Genomic DNA, 18,998 nt, shown 5'->3' with positions numbered 1-18,998 from the left:
AAGTGGAGCAACAGCCTGTCCTGCAATCCAGGCAATGGCAGCAGAGCTGGTGAGTGCATCTCTAAGTTGACATTTAAAGGTTAGGAATGAAATGACGCTTCATGAATTAGTTTAAAAGTTGGATATTTAAAATGTCTTAGATGCATTGACATTATTTGTAAACACTCTCTGCTGGCTCACATTGTAGATCATAATTAATAGCAAAAGGCTGGCAGCCCATCCTGAAAGCATTTTACGTCCCACGCCACATACACACACATTGTCTGAAAGGTTGTGTAGGGTTAAAGTTCAGTGGTTCAGTGGTTCAGGTTGGCGCAGCACGGTGTAAATCCAGGATGTTCATAAAACTGAAGCCAAAAGAATATGGCCTCCCACAGGAAGTCCTGCAGGAAACAGGAAGTGTAAGAGGAAAGGGGATGGGGGGTGGCAGAGCTATGAAAGGACTCAGTGCAGGGCAAAATCTGCTTTGAATTCAACTGTGATTTTGATTAGATTTAACAGGTAAAGAGAAGAGGGAAATGTTATGGTTGCCTGTTAAATTGATTTGTTTATGTATGTCTTTACTTTTCTCTAGTACTGACACTGTCTGGATATTTGTGTTGTATGTTGAAAGTAGATAAGGGGTAGGATAAAACAAGTGTAAACTTCATCCTATCCCCTTTTTGAATATGTTCTGTTTGCTTTGTGTTGAATACTGAAATCCATAATGTTGTTTATGTTTCATTTTTATATGGAATATGGAAGTGAGCCAAGGCCTGCATTTGATAAAGTTGGGTCACATGAGTTGAGTCTTTAAATGTTCCTCGTGTGTCTCACACAAGCACCGGCCAGAGAGCTTTCTGTTTTTATGCCCCTGAGCTGTGGAACTCTCTGCCTCTGGACATCAATACGGCGAGCTCTCTGGGTGTTTTTAAAAGTAAACTTAAGACTTACCTTTTTAATCTAGCTTTTAATTTGGAGTAGTTTATTTTTAGCCCTGGACTGCATTATTATTTTTATTAATATTTTAATCATTGCTTTAACATTTATTTATCTTATTTATAAAAAATATTTATTTATTTATTTCTTGTGGTCATCTGATCTTGTTAACGCTACCTAACTTTTCTTTCCACTCTTACTTATTGTATTAATTTGACTGTATTGATTTTATTTTATTTTTAACTATCTTATTTATAATCCTGCCTTTTATAATTTTACCATTGCTATTGTTTTCTGTATCTCTGTTATTCTGTGAAGCACTTTGGGCTGCATGTTTTAATGTATGAAAGGTGCTATATAAATAAAGTTGAGTTGAGTTGAGTTACCCACTTTTTTATCAAAATGTTAAAATCAAGTTGAAAAAATTGATAATGCAAGTGATTTGTGCAAGTAGGTGATTAGTTTAACACCAGAGGTTCACACCAAGTCAAGTGACATCATCAAGTGAGACAACAGGCATCATACCAAGTTGAACTTTCTGCAACTTATCCTGATACAACTCAAAATAAAAGGCCAAAACAAAACTAAGTCCAGGATGATATGACAGCAGCCAGATGCCTGGAGTTCATCTGAGGGTGAAATCAACCCACAAAAACACGTAGAGCATCTTGCCGCATGTCAAAAAGAGATGTGAAAACAAAGGACACACAAACAAATACAAGCAAACAAGCTGAGTGTGTTTCTGTTTCACAAAGTACATTCAGAGGCCCACCTGAGTCAAGCAGAAGGCGAACTACATCCATCTTCCCAAAGAGAGCCGCCTCGTGGAGGGCGCTGCCATTCTCCGTCTGGAAGAGAGAGACAGAGTCGTATGTATGTGTGTGTTAATATTCCATCAGTTTAACAATTGAATACACAGCCAAAAATAGACGGCACTAAACCACAAGTGGATTGAGAGCACAAAAGGCATTACAAAAAAAAGCACAAGGATTAAAAAGGAGCATGACAGCGATATTTTGATTTGATATCATCCGTCTTTCTAACAGATACAGAAATTCAGAGAGATTAGAAATAAAAGAACACATTTCGTCAACTGCTAACAGCGTGAGGGGGGCACACTGATTTCAAACCATTACACAGGTAGGAGGGGCCTGCGTGGAAACGTCCCAGTTTTCCTCCCTGAACCTCGAATCAGCCCCCAGTGCTTCTAATGGAGATATTACTGATACAGATATGATGCAACACATGGAAAGCAGCAAGGGGAGGGCGCTGGTAAGAGCTTCTTCTTGGATGAGCAGTGATGAGAGAGAGATGATTACTCTGACAAGCTCACATTTAACAGAGAAACACTCCAGAGTGATGTTCAGAGGAAGGAGCTTCAGTTTAGGTTCTGGGTGTGGAGGGAGTTAGAGAAACAGCTTGATTTAAAGCAACCAGGTGATGAGTTTTTATGAGTCTATGAAATACCTCAAATATTTCCTGAGGGCTGCTTGTGGTGAGCTCTTCTATCTGCAGTTAAAGTCTCATGATACCACCACCAAGGTCTCTCATTTTACTTGCATGTGACTTTTTTTATCTGTGTTGTTTTTATCTTTTTCTTAGTTTAGCTGCATTATGGCTATTGGTGAAAAGTCAAGTAAATTTCAATTGAGCACCCAAAATCAATGTGAAACAGAGCAAAGGGTTTATCTGCCTCTTTTGTTTTATACTTTCAAGCCTAAATATATTAAAGAGTTGTGGAATCCAGAAAAGCAAAGGCAATGATATTATTAAGAAAAAGGTGCAAGTCAATAATTAGGTGACAATATCTTGATACTAGTGTTGGGATGTTCCAAAGGGACCAATTTCCTTATTATTTAAATGGGAATTCAAACTCTGACTGACCGACTAGTATAATGGTAAGATTTAGAAAAGAGTCCAAACTGAGCTCAATTTATTTGACATGACTAAACACTGGGTCCCAGAATCTGGGGTTAACAATGTCAAAATGATGTGCTGAGTCTGACTATCACTAGCAGAACTCGCCCCACCAGCCTTCAGTCCTTCTTTGCAATCCTTCGCTGGTTATTTATTGCTCTGTTCAAATGGTTATAAGACAGTTCAACCAGCCTACACACAACTTTATCTTCATTATCTGGATCAAAATACTGCTCATACTACGAGATGCCATCCAGTTCCTCCAGGAAGTTGCGATTTCGCGATCGCAACTATCAACGCAAATTCAACCAATCAGCGCGATTTTTTCGCGGCCTTGCAATTTTTTACAATCAGCGCAACTTTCTCGCAAATTTGAACAATTACCTCAATCTCAGCCCCTGTATGTCATCGGGTTTGTCATCAATTTGACTTCCTTGGAACATAAACATAAGTCCTCACTTGATCGGCACTTTTCAACAACAAAACACGCACAGAGAGAACGGGTGAAAAGAGAGAGGACAGCAGGCAGGACAAGTGACCATGACAACGTTATTATTTATAGATTGAGGGGCTCAGTGTTAGCTTGGTCTCTACCTGCAGCAGGTGTGCTTTATGAACCAGCTCTCCTCACCTCCATGCATCTGTCTCTTCTTCATTGATGATTTTTACCCCCGGGTGTGTGTTAGTGACAAAGACACAACCGGGGGACATCTGTTTACTATTTGATGTTTGACGTTGTTGCCGTGGTTACCGTAAAAAGCTCTGCATCTACAGCTTAGATTTAATACGGTTTGGTGATACATCAGACACATTTAGTAAGTTTTCATCAACTCCTTGTCATCAAAGATGCAGATTAATTTCAGAGTGCCGTGAACTGACTGCGCATCGGTCGCTGCGAGGTGCATTCAGGGACCGTCGTAAATGTGCAATACAGTCCTTTCATGGCATTTTTCTGTGAATCAAGAGAATCAAAATACAGTCAGTGGCCACATCAAGAATGCTTTCTAATAACAACTGTAATTTAGCATATTTACTTGCCCCTGAGATGTTACTGGGGGAAAAAAAGCAAAAAAAAATAATCGCAACTTTCACCGCAATTTTTTCAAAAAGCTGTCGCAAATTCAGGCTTTTTGGGCCGCAACAATCACAAAAAAATCCCGCGAAATCCTGGAGGGACTGGCCATCTGTCAACTGTGCTTGTTTACATCCAGGTAGTAGAGCATTATCATTAACATAACATTAAGGCACCAGCACCTGGCTGGCTCATCTAAGACTTAATGTAAGACCAATATAGATCACAGTAGCAAAAAGTGCCCAACACAAAAGTGGAGTGCAGTCACAAACAAATTGGATCAACGAAATGTAGTCGCAACTACCGAATTGCTGTCATTCACAGACAACAACAACAAAGATCCCACACAAGTGACTGCCACTCCCACAACACCAATGGACACCAAAGGATCTCGGATACATACAAGCTACTGCACTTCATGTCAGAATGAACAGCACAAGACCAAGTGAATCAGGAGGCCACACCCACCACCAAAAGATCCACTGACCTGTGGAGTGACACCATCCCCTTGATCTACAGTAACACAAATGTTAATAACTTGTTTAACCAAGTGGTAATCCTGGTAAAAAAAAAAAGAAACTAGCAAGGATGGGAGTGTTTAATTGTTATGTTGGCTAAATGCTAACATCCCTAATTTAGCGTAAAATATATCTTGTCGTATAATGAAAAAACATGCTAAAATATGTTTGTTAAAAAGAAGGAGAGAAAAGGTTGTATTCATTTTCGAGTAAGGACAAGTAGAGTAGAGTAGAGTAGAGTAGCAGTAGTAGAGGAATTACAGTATGAAAAGACAAATAACATGAGTGAGCAGGTAAATGAGTAAATGGCTACGCTTATTTTTCAGTTGGCTACGTTAAAGACTTCAGCAGAGTTCAGAATCAGCTGCTGAGGTAGCCTATTGTACATATTCTTACAATGTCAGTGTCACCTATTGTACCTTTACCATAAGCAGGTGCCGTTTTGTCTGTGACATACATACTGTACTTGTTTCTCAATATGAATTCATTTAAAGGTAGAATTATTGCACAAAGCAAGAAGAAGAAGAAGAAGAAGAAGAAGAAGAGACAGAGGAGACAGAAGAGACAGAAGAAGAAGAGACAGAAGAAGAAGAAGAGACAGAAGAAGAGACAGAAGAGACAGAAGAAGAAGAAGAGACAGAAGAGACAGAAGAAGAAGAAGAAGAAGAAGAGACAGAAGAGACAGAAGAAGAAGAAGAAGAAGAAGAAGAGACAGAAGAGACAGAAGAAGAAGAAGAAGAGACAGAAGAAGACAGAAGAAGAAGAAGAGACAGAAGAGACAGAAGAAGAAGAAATAGAAGAAGAAGAAGAAGAAGAGACAGAAGAAGAAGAAGAAGAGACAGAAGAAGAAGAAGAAGAGACAGAAGAAGAGACAGAAGAGACAGAAGAAGAAGAAGAGACAGAAGAAGAGACAGAAGAAGAAGAAGAAGAGACAGAAGAAGAAGAAGAAGAGACAGAAGAAGAAGAAGAGACAGAAGAAGAAACAGAAGAAGAAACAGAAGAAGAAGAAGAAGAAGAAGAAGAAGAAGAAGAAGAATGCAGGCTTGTGCAGTGTTTGTTTTGTTTGTCCACATTGAAACTTTAAGGATAAGACATGAAGAACTCTGCACCCTCCAGTTTCCACTTTGTAGGAGTTACACAGCAAAAACAAATGCGTTTCAATAAAACAGCCTGGCAATAAATCTGCCGTTCGTGAATCACATTAGTGTTTCCACATTCGTATACATAAATTTGGTAGGGAAATATTGGAAAGACTTGTCAGTATAATGTAATACAGTGCAACTGAACAACAAGCAGGCTGAGCCATAAAGTTTATTCAGCACCTCTTTAAAACACTTATGCCAGAAAAGGAGCAATATAACTTTCATAACATCGAATTTAGTGCGAGGCTGTTGTAATAGACCACATTTATTCTCTCGGCATTACTTCCTTCCAATATGGAAATCATCTTTCTTCCCCTTTGACTGTAGAAAACACATTTTGGTCGTCTATATCGGCAAAATTGCTGCAACAACATGGATTTCCGGTTTTGTCATTAGGGATACATGTTGCATCTCAGCCTGATATCATTTATTTTTCTGATAACACAATTTTTCAGATAAAAGCAAGGGATAAATGTTGCTTGCCAACAGAGCAGGTGGTGGTATGTGATCTGCAATTACAAACAGAGAAGAAGAACAAGTGCAGCAGCAAAAAGGTGACGAAAGAGTAAAAATAGTGTCATCGGCGTGGATGTTTATCCCGGTTTCAGAGGAGGAAACATGACTACTACTACTAGCAAAACGTGCAGTTAGCACTCCAGCTTTGAGAACTGCAGAAAGTTTTTGAGACAACTGAAGAGTCAGAACAACACAATTTAAATAAGAAATATGTAGAAGAAATACCAACAATCTTATCGGTATTGGCCATGAGAAGAGGGTTATTATCAGCTTTCAGTACTTTTACCTTGAAATAAGCAAAAAAATCTGCCAATAGAACAAGTGAAAATTTGCTTGGTAAGATTTCTTAAAATAAGACGTAATATTTAGAAAACTGTGATCTTAAAATGCACAGGGAAAATGTATTTTAAGCAACATTTTACCAGTATTTTTAATCTTAGTGTCTCAGAATAAGCCAGGAATGCTAACAATTAGTATTTGTGCACTAATGCATTTCATGTCAACTTCTTCATTTGAGATATATTCACCTTAATTTGAGTTGTATTACAGCAGCACTTACTTGAAATAAGATTACAAGGTTAAATTTGAGCATTTTGAGATATAATGTCTTCTCATAGTGAGCTGGATATACTAATATTCAGTCATGTTGTTTTTTAGGATAAGCCAGCTATGCTCAAAAGTAGGTGTTTCATTGTGTGCATGTAGTTTGAGGATGTATATTTTTCTCTGATTTAGAAGAAACAGTGCCTGAAAACTGTAACCCATCCTTCTTTCTTTCTTTCTTTCATCAATGGAGCTGTTTTCTGATAGATTCTCCAATAAAATGCATTTACTTAAATCAAGTAAAGTGTTTGTCTTAAATCAAGATTATTCATCTTCTACAAATAAGATCTCAGCTTGAAAAATGTATGAAATGTAAAATAAATCTTTTTTCTTCTAAATTAACTCAAAACAAGATTATTTCAAGATTGCTTGACTGAACAAGATATTCAAGATACATTGTCTTAAAACAAGTCCCTCTATCTTACTCAAATGTTACTTTTTAAGTAAATTTATCTTTAATCAAGTGGGTGCATATCTGGTAGTTATGGTCAAAGTTCATAACAGGACACTGAAAGTTAAGGAAAAATACTTTTACCAAGATTGCAATCAATATGTATAACTAAACACTGGTGCTCTAAAGCTGAATGAACAGGGTTAGTCTACTCAACATACTGCCCTGTGCATCCTGCTTGAAGGTAACACAAGCAGCTGAGACACCAAACACACAGAAACATGATTAAAAGAACACACGCAGCAACATACATATGCTGATCCTGCCGCATCCTTCACGCTTGGCTCCCTGACAGCACAGATGAAAACTTGGATCGAAACAGAACTCCTGGCCCTAATGAAGAGAAATTATCTGGAGGACGGCCAAGATCTGCTGAAACACGGCCGGGAAATACAACTCAACGCCACGCTGAACCAGATCATCACGCTCGTCCTCTGCGGGGGGAAACTTACTGTGGGTGATCTGTTCTCTCTTCAACAAAAAAGTGTCAAAAAATACACCACACGGCCACTCCTACATCCTAAAAGGGTCAAAGGTCACGTGTGTCGCTGTATAGGAGGAAGACTGTATGAAAAAAAGTAGGTATATGAAGGTATGTTCATCAAAAAGCAAAGTTTACAACGATGAGCTCGTCCTTTACCCTCATTCATGTGAGAAGAGATGGGAGCAGAGGAAATAACCCCCCCACAAAACACACACACCCACCGCCCTTTTTTCCTCTCACACACCACTTGCCCTCTTCACCTCCCATCCTCTGTGGTCATCTCTATACCACTTCCTGTCCCGTTTCCCATGGTGATTGTGCGGTGATGTCATGAGGAAACAAGGAAAGGCTGCTCCGGCTCTCTAAGAGCTTCCTGGTATTCAAAGGCAGATGACTTTCTGTTTCAGGGCTGCTAGCAGGGATGCAGCAGACGCTGTTGATGTTTCGATGAACGTAAAGACCACTTGGAGAAGGCAGTCTCATGTGTTTATGAGCGTATGTGTGAGAGTGTGTGTTTATAGTAAACTTTTGCCCTGTGTTGGCCACCTGCCAATTTGTTAGAAGGTGCTTCCATGGGGGTTTCCCCTCATCATTATAGAAAGAGACAGACAAAGAGAGAGAGGGAGAGAGAGGGGATGTGAGAAAAGAGAGAGAGAGAGTGTGCAGCTTTTATAAATTATTCATTCACACTCAGACAGACCTATATGGCCCGACTCCAATTACTGACCTGTATGAACACTTGCTCTCTCTCAGTCTCTCTCACTCTCTCCCTCTCTCTCTCTCTCTCTCTCTCTCTCTCTCTCTCTCTCTCTCTCTCTCTCTAACACACATTACACACAGATGCACACACACTTCCCTCGTGACAATTTACATGGTGGCCATCTGTGAGTTGCCCACAGCGTCCTCTCTTTAAAGTCAACAGTATGGCTCTAAGAAAAAAGGCCACAGGGAGGACAAGGGAGGAAGAAAGAGAGAGAAAAGGGGTAGGGTGAGAGAGAGAAAAGAGAGAGAGAGAGGAGCAGAGGAAATGAAAGACCAACTTGAATAAATGAAACAGGGAGGATATATCTGGTTTATTTAATTGAAGTCCTGCCTACATTTCCTTTTTCATGTGAGTATGTGCATGTGTATCCTGTCCGCCCACAGCAGGTGAAATCCTTCCAATGTGGCGTTCATGTCTGGTGTTAGCTCTGTTAGCATGATGCTACTCTGGTTCTGGGTTAGCTCGTCTATCGTAGATAGATCTTACATTCCCCATAACGGTGGGTGGAAGGACAGGTCGATGTCGTCTTTTTTAGATTGCACATCAGTACCAGCACATCGTCCTTGCCTCCTTCTCCTCAGCTCGCAGGGAACATCGGGCCTAGCATCATTTAGCGTCGACATGCTACGGGCAGCTAACAGCTGATCTCGAATGTAAACAATGTTACTATGGATACATGAAGGATCTCCGGACACACACAGGAAAAAAAATAGCAAAAACACCACTGCAAACATAGCCAGTTTGGTGTCTATAGCCAGCAAATGAGTCATTAAAAGTCACGACAGGCTACAACGAAGAGAGAGCTGCTGCAACAAGCAGTCACTCGAGCGGCGCTAAGCAACAAGAAAAGAAAAAAAAAGCAGTAAACCAATAACTATTTTTTTTGTTTCCTTTTAAAAGTGTAAAACTAATAAAATCTGCCACAAAACAAGTGCAACTAACAAAGAAATAACAGTATCTGATTTGTCCACAGGGGGCACCAAAATTCCCTTTAATTTTTATGCACCCGTAGTGTCTTTCTTTAAGCAAAAACTAATACACTTCATGATAAAAAAAATTTAAAAATCCTTAAAAAAGCATATTCAAAATCATCCAATTAGGTCAACTTCTCAATAAAGAAGCACATTTGCTAACAATTAGCAAAACAAAAACAAGAACTATCGCCTAAATTGCCTCACAAATAAAGCTTTTTTTCGTTCAAGGAAACCTGTTAATCTGCATTTTCCTACACTGTAGCTTGTATGAGTATAGCTTACCACTATCTATATATTTATATACTATGGTTAACTCCAAAAACCTTATTATATTATGTCAATTAAGTGTTTCAATTTCGATAAATGATAGTCCCTTCTGACAGAAATATCTGTTCACCAAAGCCAAGAAGGGTTGGATACATTATCATAAAGCAGGACACCAAGTTCAACCCACACAGAGCAAGGTTCTTATTTATCAGGCATGCAATAGATTAATGTTATGTGCATTAGTCTGAACTGTAGTTGAGAAGAAGGGAATGGTGGAGTTCTTTCTAAGCTATATATTCTGCCGAATGACATGGATAGAAGAGAAAGGAGTCAATTTGTGGGGAGATCAGAGATGTCAAAGGTCTGCAGAGCTTCTCATCATAGCAAGAGAAATAGAATAAGAGAAGAAGAGAGAGAGAGAGAAAAATAGAGAGTGAAAGAGAGAGAGGAGCAATGTTTATAGTGGAGAGGACGAGCCATATCAGGGGCTTGTAAGTGTTCATCTTCACGAGACACATGGAGCCTAAGGCCAAATCCCTGCAGAGAAACACAGCCGTCCTTTTCAAATCAGTGCAAGCACACACAATCACACACATATCCACACACTCTCTCCCAGCCTGCATCGTGGACAGACGGCAGAGAAGATGGGTGCAAAGCCGCTGAGTCATGCATCTCTTTCGCAGAGAGAGCACCAAAAACACTTCCATATCAAACAGGTCAGGTTGTATCTGTCTTTCCAGGGATGACATACAGAAACACACATTGTACACAAACACACTCGTCAATATCAGCTATATTCTCCAAACTGCAGGTTTAACATTTGTGTGCCAAGTTCTGGAGCACAGCGCCCTGATATGACAAAGTATTCTTCTAAAAAAGCTGTTTTCTCGCTTCATTAGAGTGTTCTCTGTCTCTAACTGTGGAGCAGAAAGCCTTTTTACATGCTTCATCTACTGTTTGTAATCTGTGCTTACACAGCCTGCAAGAGGACGAACGTAGCATCTGTTGTGCCGTATGTCTTTGAAGCAAGTGAACATCAAGTCAGATCAGATTCTGTGAACTGCATGTCTCAGATTCATCCGCAGTGTCTGCAGTTACAAAAGATGTTTAAACTTTAAGAAGAAGGGAGATTGTTTCAGCAAAGCTTTGTTTATTCATACGTGTGTTTCAGAAGTTCTTTGTTTCTGGATTCAGACTCCGGAGCTTTCTGTGAGTCAGCCCTGAAGCCCTTGAAGTTGGTTTTATTTCAACTCCTTCAATCCTCTATGATCACCTGACAGCACTGACTGGATTAAAGAATCTACAAGTGGGGAAAAGACCGCCTAGGAGTCTATACAAGAACATGACTGTGGATTCATACGGGAGAATCCTCCTTAAATGTTCACACATGTAACATGTGCTATTTCTGTCTCCACTTATCACTTCAACATTACAGTTCAGTATTATACAGATGCTATTCCTGCATTTGATTTTTTAAATTTAGGAAGTAACACAACAGAGTAGCAACATGTAAATATTCCTTTAAGGGCCTGTGTCCATTAACAGCATTTTTTTTTGCACTGGTAGCATCTATGTATATATATTTATGCAGAATTTGAAATCAGATGCAATGGTCACAAATGAGGGAAGTGAAGGTACCGCAGGACAACTTTCATAACCTTGCAATAGTAAAATCTGGTGAGAGGTGCTCTGAAATCGAGGTAGTGGGCGCTGCCAATGCAAAAAACAGCATCAATGGACACAGTCACTAACTCTTTACAAACTCAAAACAATGTTTGTCCAAAGTCACGATTATAAGTGCTTTACTTTTACAAAATCTGGCAATGGGCTACAACATTGCCAAAAAATGTATGTTGGCAGCATAAACTGTATAAAATATGGACGTAGTATCCGTGACGTCCCCTATCTGTTTCTGAAGAGCTGTTTTGTGGCTAATCGGCGGCGGCGGCCATATTGCTGTTGTCGAGGGATTGTGATGTAAAGAGGCGGGCTTTGAGCCTCCTAGCCAACAGCTACAGTTTTCCTGCCTGTCAATCAAGTCAGCTGTGCCTCTCATTGGAAGACTCGTAATCTCAATATCTTCGAAATTGCTGCGTTAGAAAACCCCACCCACCCACAGTGTGTGCTGATCGAGAAATGAGCTATCCAGACTACACTCGTCTTTTGTACCAGACTGTAAACATGTTTATTTCTGCTGTAAAGATCGGCTTTTTTGAAATGGTGTGTATGTGGTTTATGGTACTTCCCGAGCCAGCTTCAAGTGGATCCTCGATGAACTGCAGTTTGTAACACTTCTGCATAGGACTCATATTTTTAGACCCAAGGTTGCCGCTTGGTTGGCAGTTAGAAAGTGTGGTGGACTGTGATGGGCGGATCCTCTTCTATGTCTAATGCAAAGTTTTCTTTTCTATAATTTGGAGTATCAACAAAAGAAAATGAGCAACAATTTAAGGCAAAGAAAGCAACTCACAGTTTGGTACAACTCAATACAAATGGAACATTTTACAATAAGTCCTGCCTCCTAGAAGGCAAATAGCCAATCAGTGTAGGATTTTTGGGTGGCACCTGGGGGTAGCCAGCCACATTGACATAATAAAGAGTAGACGCCGCATCGACAGCTACTACCTATTGGCGCTGACAAGATGTGGGATCGCCATTTTGGTCCGGTCACCCGCTCAAGTTAGTGTAATCTGTTTGGCAGGCGCAATTAATCATAACTCGCTGAATACTAAACTGATTTTCATGCAGGTTTTTTTTCTGCAAACGTCATACATGTAGGTATGATACAGGACACATGGTTTGGCATATTTTAATATTCATAGTGAGCTTAACAGTAATAGAATATTCTGATATGTGATATATGTGATGTATGATAGGTATTTTGCCGCACAGTGCTCTGGTATCTTGAAGTCTCTGCTGCTTCAGTTTATGTTCACAGGTAGGATCATGGGTAGGATGATCGGACCAAGATGGCAGCCATATTTCTTGCGCCCCGGCAGCCAATGTGGCGTTTACTCTTTATACGTCTATGGCCAGCCAGGGCTTATACCTTGTGACCGTATGTTTGCAACTGCTCCAAGAATAATAAAGCTGACTAACATAGAGAGGGTGATATTTTCTAGCTTATATCACCTGAAGAGTTTGATTTAGTAACCAAAGTTTGTCTCAAGCAGGCTGAAAGGCTACCATGCAGGATGTAGAGATCAAAGGATACAATCTTTCAGTCTAAAATGTTTGGTGATGAACCCGAGAACAAGATGTACTTATAGATTGAGCTTCTCAGAGACGAAACTGAGATTGAAGATTACAGAAACCAGCTAAACCTCAAACATACGCACAAGGTAATCATTATACGATCATTATAATCAGCAAGGACAGAATTCAAATAGAACACTGAGTGACTCTGTTTCCACACTTAACATTGAGACGAGAGAGCAAAGTCAATAGTTCAGTTTGTCAGAGGAAACTGTCCCAGGAGGAAAGAAAACAAAGTTGAAGAGAGCAGCAAAGCGTGGCTGTATTTTGACAAGGCTTCACAAAGACAAATGGCCCAGAAAGAGTCGGGACAAAGCTGCGTTCAATCGTCAGTCCGACTCGGAATACTCAATAAGACAAAATGCAAATGAGCGAAGACGAGATCCAAACAGCATGACACAAAGGGTGCGGTAATGAAGCACCATGGTGTCTAAGTGTAGAGAGAGAGAGAGAGCAGTGAACTTTCAAGACCTCTCCAGAACACCCTGTCCTCTTCCTCTTCCTCTGCTTCCTCCTCCTCCTCTTGCTCTCTCGATCTCTTCCCCCAATCAATTATTCATCCCTTTCCACCACCACACCACGGGAGGCTCACAGCACGCACGCACGCACACATGCACGCACCCACACGCACACACACACACACGCACGCAGGCTCTCTGATACACACTCACACAAGAATAGAGAGCACACACTTTCAAAAAGAGGATCTGCCAACATTATGCCTGCAGTGTATTATATTCACAGAAAACAAAAACCATACCCTCTTTCATTCAAAACACAAGACAGCAGCTTCTGAAATATTCACGTGGACCGAAAAAGGGAGGGAGGAGATTCCGAGTCACAGAGACTTTGAAAGATTTACTCCAAGAAAAGGACAAGAAGATATCTTTGGGTCACCTTCTCAGCTTGCAGAAGTTTCTGATAAAACAGGACGAAATGTCAAAGTCAGGTCTCGTTTTATAACTAGATTCTGTTAAAGAACTTCTATCTGCCTGTTCCTGTGTCTGTAAATCTATATGTTAAACATTAAAGACATTATCCAATCCCTCAAGGATTTCACAGGCTTTATTCTTTTAATCGCTACGCCTGAAAGGGTTTGATTTCTCATCAGCTTTTAAAAGTTCCACTGACATTTACATTATCATGAGGCTGTTTTTCTCTGTGTAATCATTATACATCAACTGTGAGCAACTGAATCAAGCACTCAAATAAAAGCTGTCTATTAGTTGTGTGAGCTTTTGTTCTCTAACATCATTTCTAGTTGATACACGCATAAAGAAATAAAAAGTGTAAAACTAAATGACATTGAAGTAATTTGCCATGAAATACTCATTTTGCTCTGTCTGCACTCATTTCACTGCTCTCCAGATGAAAAGCTGCACTCTATTAACTACTTTCTCATTGTTCTACTTCTTATTTCAGTCGCTGTGCAGCTATAAAACCACTGATTAAAGACAGAGGCATGACTGCATCCAACTAACACTGACTAACACAAGCAGGGGTGTGTCCGAAGGGACGGTAAGGGGTGCCCCCATGTTGATGTCCTGTCGGCCACCCCATGTACCACCCTAAAGTCCTGACTTTGATTGGCTCTGACTAGTCAGAGGCTGAACTTATGCCAAAATCAACCATTTAGACTCAGTTGCAACAGTCTGTTGGTAGGGATGTAACGATACACTCAACCCACGCTTCGATTAGAATCCCAATTCTCTAACAATTTTGAAGCAAACTGGATTGAATTCAAAATTTTAATAACTATTATTTTACTTCAATTCTCAGTTTATGCACAGTTGCAATATATATATATGTATATATTTCTCTCATATTTATTTTTAAACAGAGTAATCAATTTTCATTTTAAGGTGTGTTTTAAATAAAACCACTGCAGACTAAAATCACCACACAAAAATTCCTTGTTGGAAAATTTCAGAGCAATTACAGAGAAATGGAAAGTTAACAATTCCCAAATAAAAGTGTTAAATATTAAAACAAATAAGGTAAATCTCTTTAAATTAGGGATGTAAATTTCAAGTATTTTACGTGATTGATCTTTGGAAATGTTAACGATCAATTATTGTTTAATTGTTAAAAAATCTTGGACATTTTCCAAGTTAAAAATAAGCTCATGGGGCCTAGCGGTGGTGGCCTAGCAGTCTAAGCGCCCTACATACAGAGGCTACAGCTTGCAGGGGTCGCCGGTTCGATTCCCGGTTTTCCCATTGCCCATTTCCTGCATGTCGTCACCCACTCTCTACTCCCCACATTTCCTGTCTCTCCTCAGCTGTCCTATCAAATAAAGGCACAAAAGGCCAAAATAGATAAATAAGCTCAAAATAAAAAAAATCTAAATGTATTTCATGACAGTATATAACTGACGGTATTAAACAGCTACGGATCATATTGAGGCGTTCAAAGTGTAAACACTGAATATCAACGTTATTTGTATTGATTTTTTACCGTCTCGCGATATATCACTACATCCCTATCTGCTGATGTTTTCCATTCCATTTAAATATAGCATGTTTTTGCTTGTTCATACTCCATATTGAAGAATAATAGTTTGTACATATTTTCCATAAGACAAGTATTTAAGAGAGGAGTCGGTCCATCAAAATTGGAAGGAAACACCTAAACTGCTTAACTGTGAAAAATACATTTATTAGAAAAATTTTGGGGCACACATCATGAGTGTGTGCACCTCAGTCAAAAAAGTCTGGACACGCCCCTGAACACACAAGGCACCAAAAAGCAGCTAAATGGTCAGCTAACAGCTTTCAACCTGTGTAAATATTCATTATAATATACTGACTTGTGGATTTATTAATAAGAATTCACTGTGTAGAGTCTCTGTAAGGCAATGCGGTTTGAGTGTAAAGCTCTTGAAACAGAAACAATCACAACAGAGCCTCTTCAGAACAGAGCAGCTGTCTGCTTCATGGTAAATAAAAGAAGTCTCTCACATGCTGCACTCCTGAGATATTACAGACACAGTAAACAATACCCTGCGATTTACATATATTGCAGATCCAAGGGGCTGTATATGACAAATAGCTCCTTTTGGCTTAAGCATAAATATCTAATGTTGTTAATGTTTGACATTAATAGTATGACCATGTTTCTCACCCAATACAATATTTACAGTGGCATTTTTAAAAATCTTGTTTTTTGTAACTCATAACCAGAGGCCAAGTTTATTCATGAAAATCCATGAATCTTAATTGGACCTACTTACCTTACATCAACTTTCTGCCTTGTCATGCCATTCTTGTTGTAAACAGACAAGAGCATTTTCCAAATCTGAGTTGTTTTTTTTACCCAAAGCCCAGACAAACAAATAAAACATTCATCTTATCTTGTTGTCATTTTATCTGTGAGGGTTCTTTAATCCATGTTTAATCTGTTAAATCCTTGGATGTTGACAGAGCACACCAAAAGCTAGAGGGGTTAATAATTCTTACCACACAGTTGACGTCCATGCCGGCCTCGAGCAGCGTCTGGACCGCGCTGTGGTGCCCGTTACGCGCAGCGAGGTGAAGCGGGGTGTGTTGGCGAGTGTAGCTGGTCATGAGGTTGGGGTGAGCGCTCACCAGCATCCGTACCACCTGTTAAGAAAACACAGACAGATGTGAGGGACAAAAAAGCACGGTTTGGACAGACTATGTAGCCACATTAGCGACATGTTTAAAGACAAACTACAGTAAATACAAAGGTTGAGTTTTTATATGATATGTTTTAGTTTTGGTTTCAGTGACAACTTGTGTTGTGAGCAAAGAGTCTTGTGTTTAGAAAAGCAAAACAACAGTGTATGGACAGTATGTCTGCTTGACGTTAAGGCGTTTTTCGACCAGAGGAACTTTACCCCGGAACTATGTGCGTTTCGATCGGTGGACCCTGGTTCTAAATTTAGTTCAGGGGTAGATAAGTCTCGGGGCTTTTGGGGGGCAGGGCCTGCAATGCTGAACATATCTTATTAATAGATTACCTGCAGTGTTTTTATTCCTCCCGCTGTCGGCAATAACATCACACATCTGTGATTCACTTGATTTCTCTTTCTTTCATTTGTTTTTATTTGTTGTATATTTTTTGAATGTGTGTGTACTTTTCAAAAAACAGAAGACTCTGTGATTCCCTTGATTTAGCAGCTTGTAACAGTAGTCTTCTCTCAGCCCACCCTAAATGCGTCTCTCCCGGTGTTACAGTTTTAAAAGTGACCCTGTAAACTGGAGACCTTCAGCTAAACGTAACAGTGTTTGTGGAGTTTATACAGCTGTTGAAACACATAGGGAGTTTTAAGATTCAATATCCTCATGAGATAAGTATTTAATGATCGTCTAAAGACGTGTATAAGGGATGCATTCGGCTGAAAGTCAGCAGTTAACAGGGTTAAACGCAGCTTAAACTGAAACACCGGCGATCTCTGCCACTGCTTGTTTGATATAAAAACGAGTTCAAAGCCGCGATGAAACGCCTATGCTACTTGCGCTTATCTCCTCTCACGTGTTGATTCAGTGAATCAATCTGTGATGAAATATAGCTAGATAATATAAAATAGATAGATCTAAAACAGCGCCAGCTGAGTCTCTTCCATGCTATCAGGCTAACTGTTGCTTACATGCTCATAATGATACCTGCCTGTCCGTCTGCTTCTATGGTGTCATCTGTGAAGAATGGCATTCGTCTTTGTCTTACTGCCCTCTACTGGTCTGGTGGACCTTTTTTTCCCCTCTATACGTCACTGGCCTGATTTGCACAATCTACCCACAGACAATAATGGGGGGCACAGGAACCTTTTAGTTCAGGGTATAGTAGCTCTAGAGGCTAAAAGACCCCAGAACTCTTGGTCCAAATGCACTATTAGCTGCTAATGTTAGCATGAGTCACAAACTAGCTCACAGTGCTTAGCTGCTGTTACTTTCAAAATGAATGTACACATAAACAACTGACTACATTACTTATTTTACATACTGAATACTGTCATGTTTCCTAACCAAGACTTTCACATCTAACATTTCAGAGACAGAATGCTATATCTCAGAGTTTAAGCTAGCATTAGCACTTTTTCCCCTGACTCTATTAGAGTTGTGAAAGGTTAGACACGACATACTGCATGTGATGTCTTACTTAGTATTAATAATGAAATAGTATGCGGTTTCATACATAGCATAAGTCCCTTGGCAGACAGATAAACAGGAAGTAACCAAGGGGGTGAAAAAGACAGCATTCAGTGAACATGAAGAAATATACTGTTGGGTCTGTTTCACTATATTTCTTGCAGTGCAGATCCTTGTATTGAAAGATGTGTCAATCAACCTAGTAGGAGGCTGTTTTGAGTCGTAGTAGCTGAGCTCCCATTCTGTTTGATCATGGATGGTGCGTGTAATATCTCTGCAAAAAAACATGCAGCTCTCGTGGAAGCTTCCTCCTTTAATGTGTATCCGTGTGTGTTCCGTGTGTGTGTGTAAAGTAAACTTTTGCCCTGTGTTAGTTACATCTCTATGCAGCAGAAGACTCCACCACAGGGATTTCCCTTCATTATTATGCAGAGGGAGAGAGAGAAATACCGTTGCCTTTATAAATTATTCATTCACAGTCAGACGAACCTGTACTGCTCGACTGCAATTACTCACCACCTTCAGAGAGAGAGTGTGTGTGATTGCATTCGAACATCAGCAGGCGTTTGCTGCACACACCTCTCAGTGTGAGTGTGTGTGTACTTTGTCGCTCTTTTTGATGACAGAGTAAAGTCGCAGTTCTAAAAATGTCTACCCACCTTCAAGTGCAACACAGCAGGTAATTAAGGAAGATATCTTTTCATCATATATCTGCCATATTTTAAATAATCAACAGTGACTTGCAGTTTCTGAACAGATGACTCTATCATCATCGCTTACATCCGCTGTTGTCCCAGGGAAGGTGCAGATTGAGTCACCACCTGGTTCCTTTCACCTGCCATAGGGAGCTTCATCAGGAAACAGGAGGCCTGCAGAGGTTCCCATATGCCTCGCAACAAGTAGAACAACAAAATGATCCCTCGGCTGCTTCCAGCCGTGTGACAGCTGCCTGTTGATTTTGACTGAGCCAAGTGACAAGCACCAGAGACTGGTTATTAGGAGTTGTA

At 40.0% G+C, this 18,998-nt stretch overlaps 1 protein-coding gene across 5 annotated transcripts in view; it reads right to left on the bottom strand.

Annotated features, from left to right (window-relative positions):
- Positions 1-18,998, bottom strand: part of anks1b (ankyrin repeat and sterile alpha motif domain containing 1B) — a 375,728-nt gene that overhangs the window by 220,334 nt on the left and 136,396 nt on the right. For 2 of the 5 annotated variants that reach the window (XM_034673234.1, XM_034673233.1), the window contains 2 exons: positions 16,339-16,482; positions 1,691-1,766 (listed from right to left, as the gene is read on the bottom strand). In XM_034673234.1, the coding sequence (XP_034529125.1) occupies positions 1,691-1,766; positions 16,339-16,482 (220 nt within the window). Of the gene's footprint in view, positions 1-1,690; positions 1,767-3,043; positions 3,143-3,219; positions 3,256-7,388; positions 7,464-16,338; positions 16,483-18,998 lie in introns of those variants that run through there. The other 3 variants (XM_034673237.1, XM_034673236.1, XM_034673235.1) reach the window with 3 other exon arrangements.

Source organism: Notolabrus celidotus, chromosome 21, assembly GCF_009762535.1.
Source record: "Notolabrus celidotus isolate fNotCel1 chromosome 21, fNotCel1.pri, whole genome shotgun sequence".
Classification (NCBI taxonomy): Eukaryota; Metazoa; Chordata; class Actinopteri; order Labriformes; family Labridae; genus Notolabrus; species Notolabrus celidotus.
Note: the sequence above shows the minus strand (reverse complement) of the source record. Positions and strands in the feature narration are given on the sequence as shown.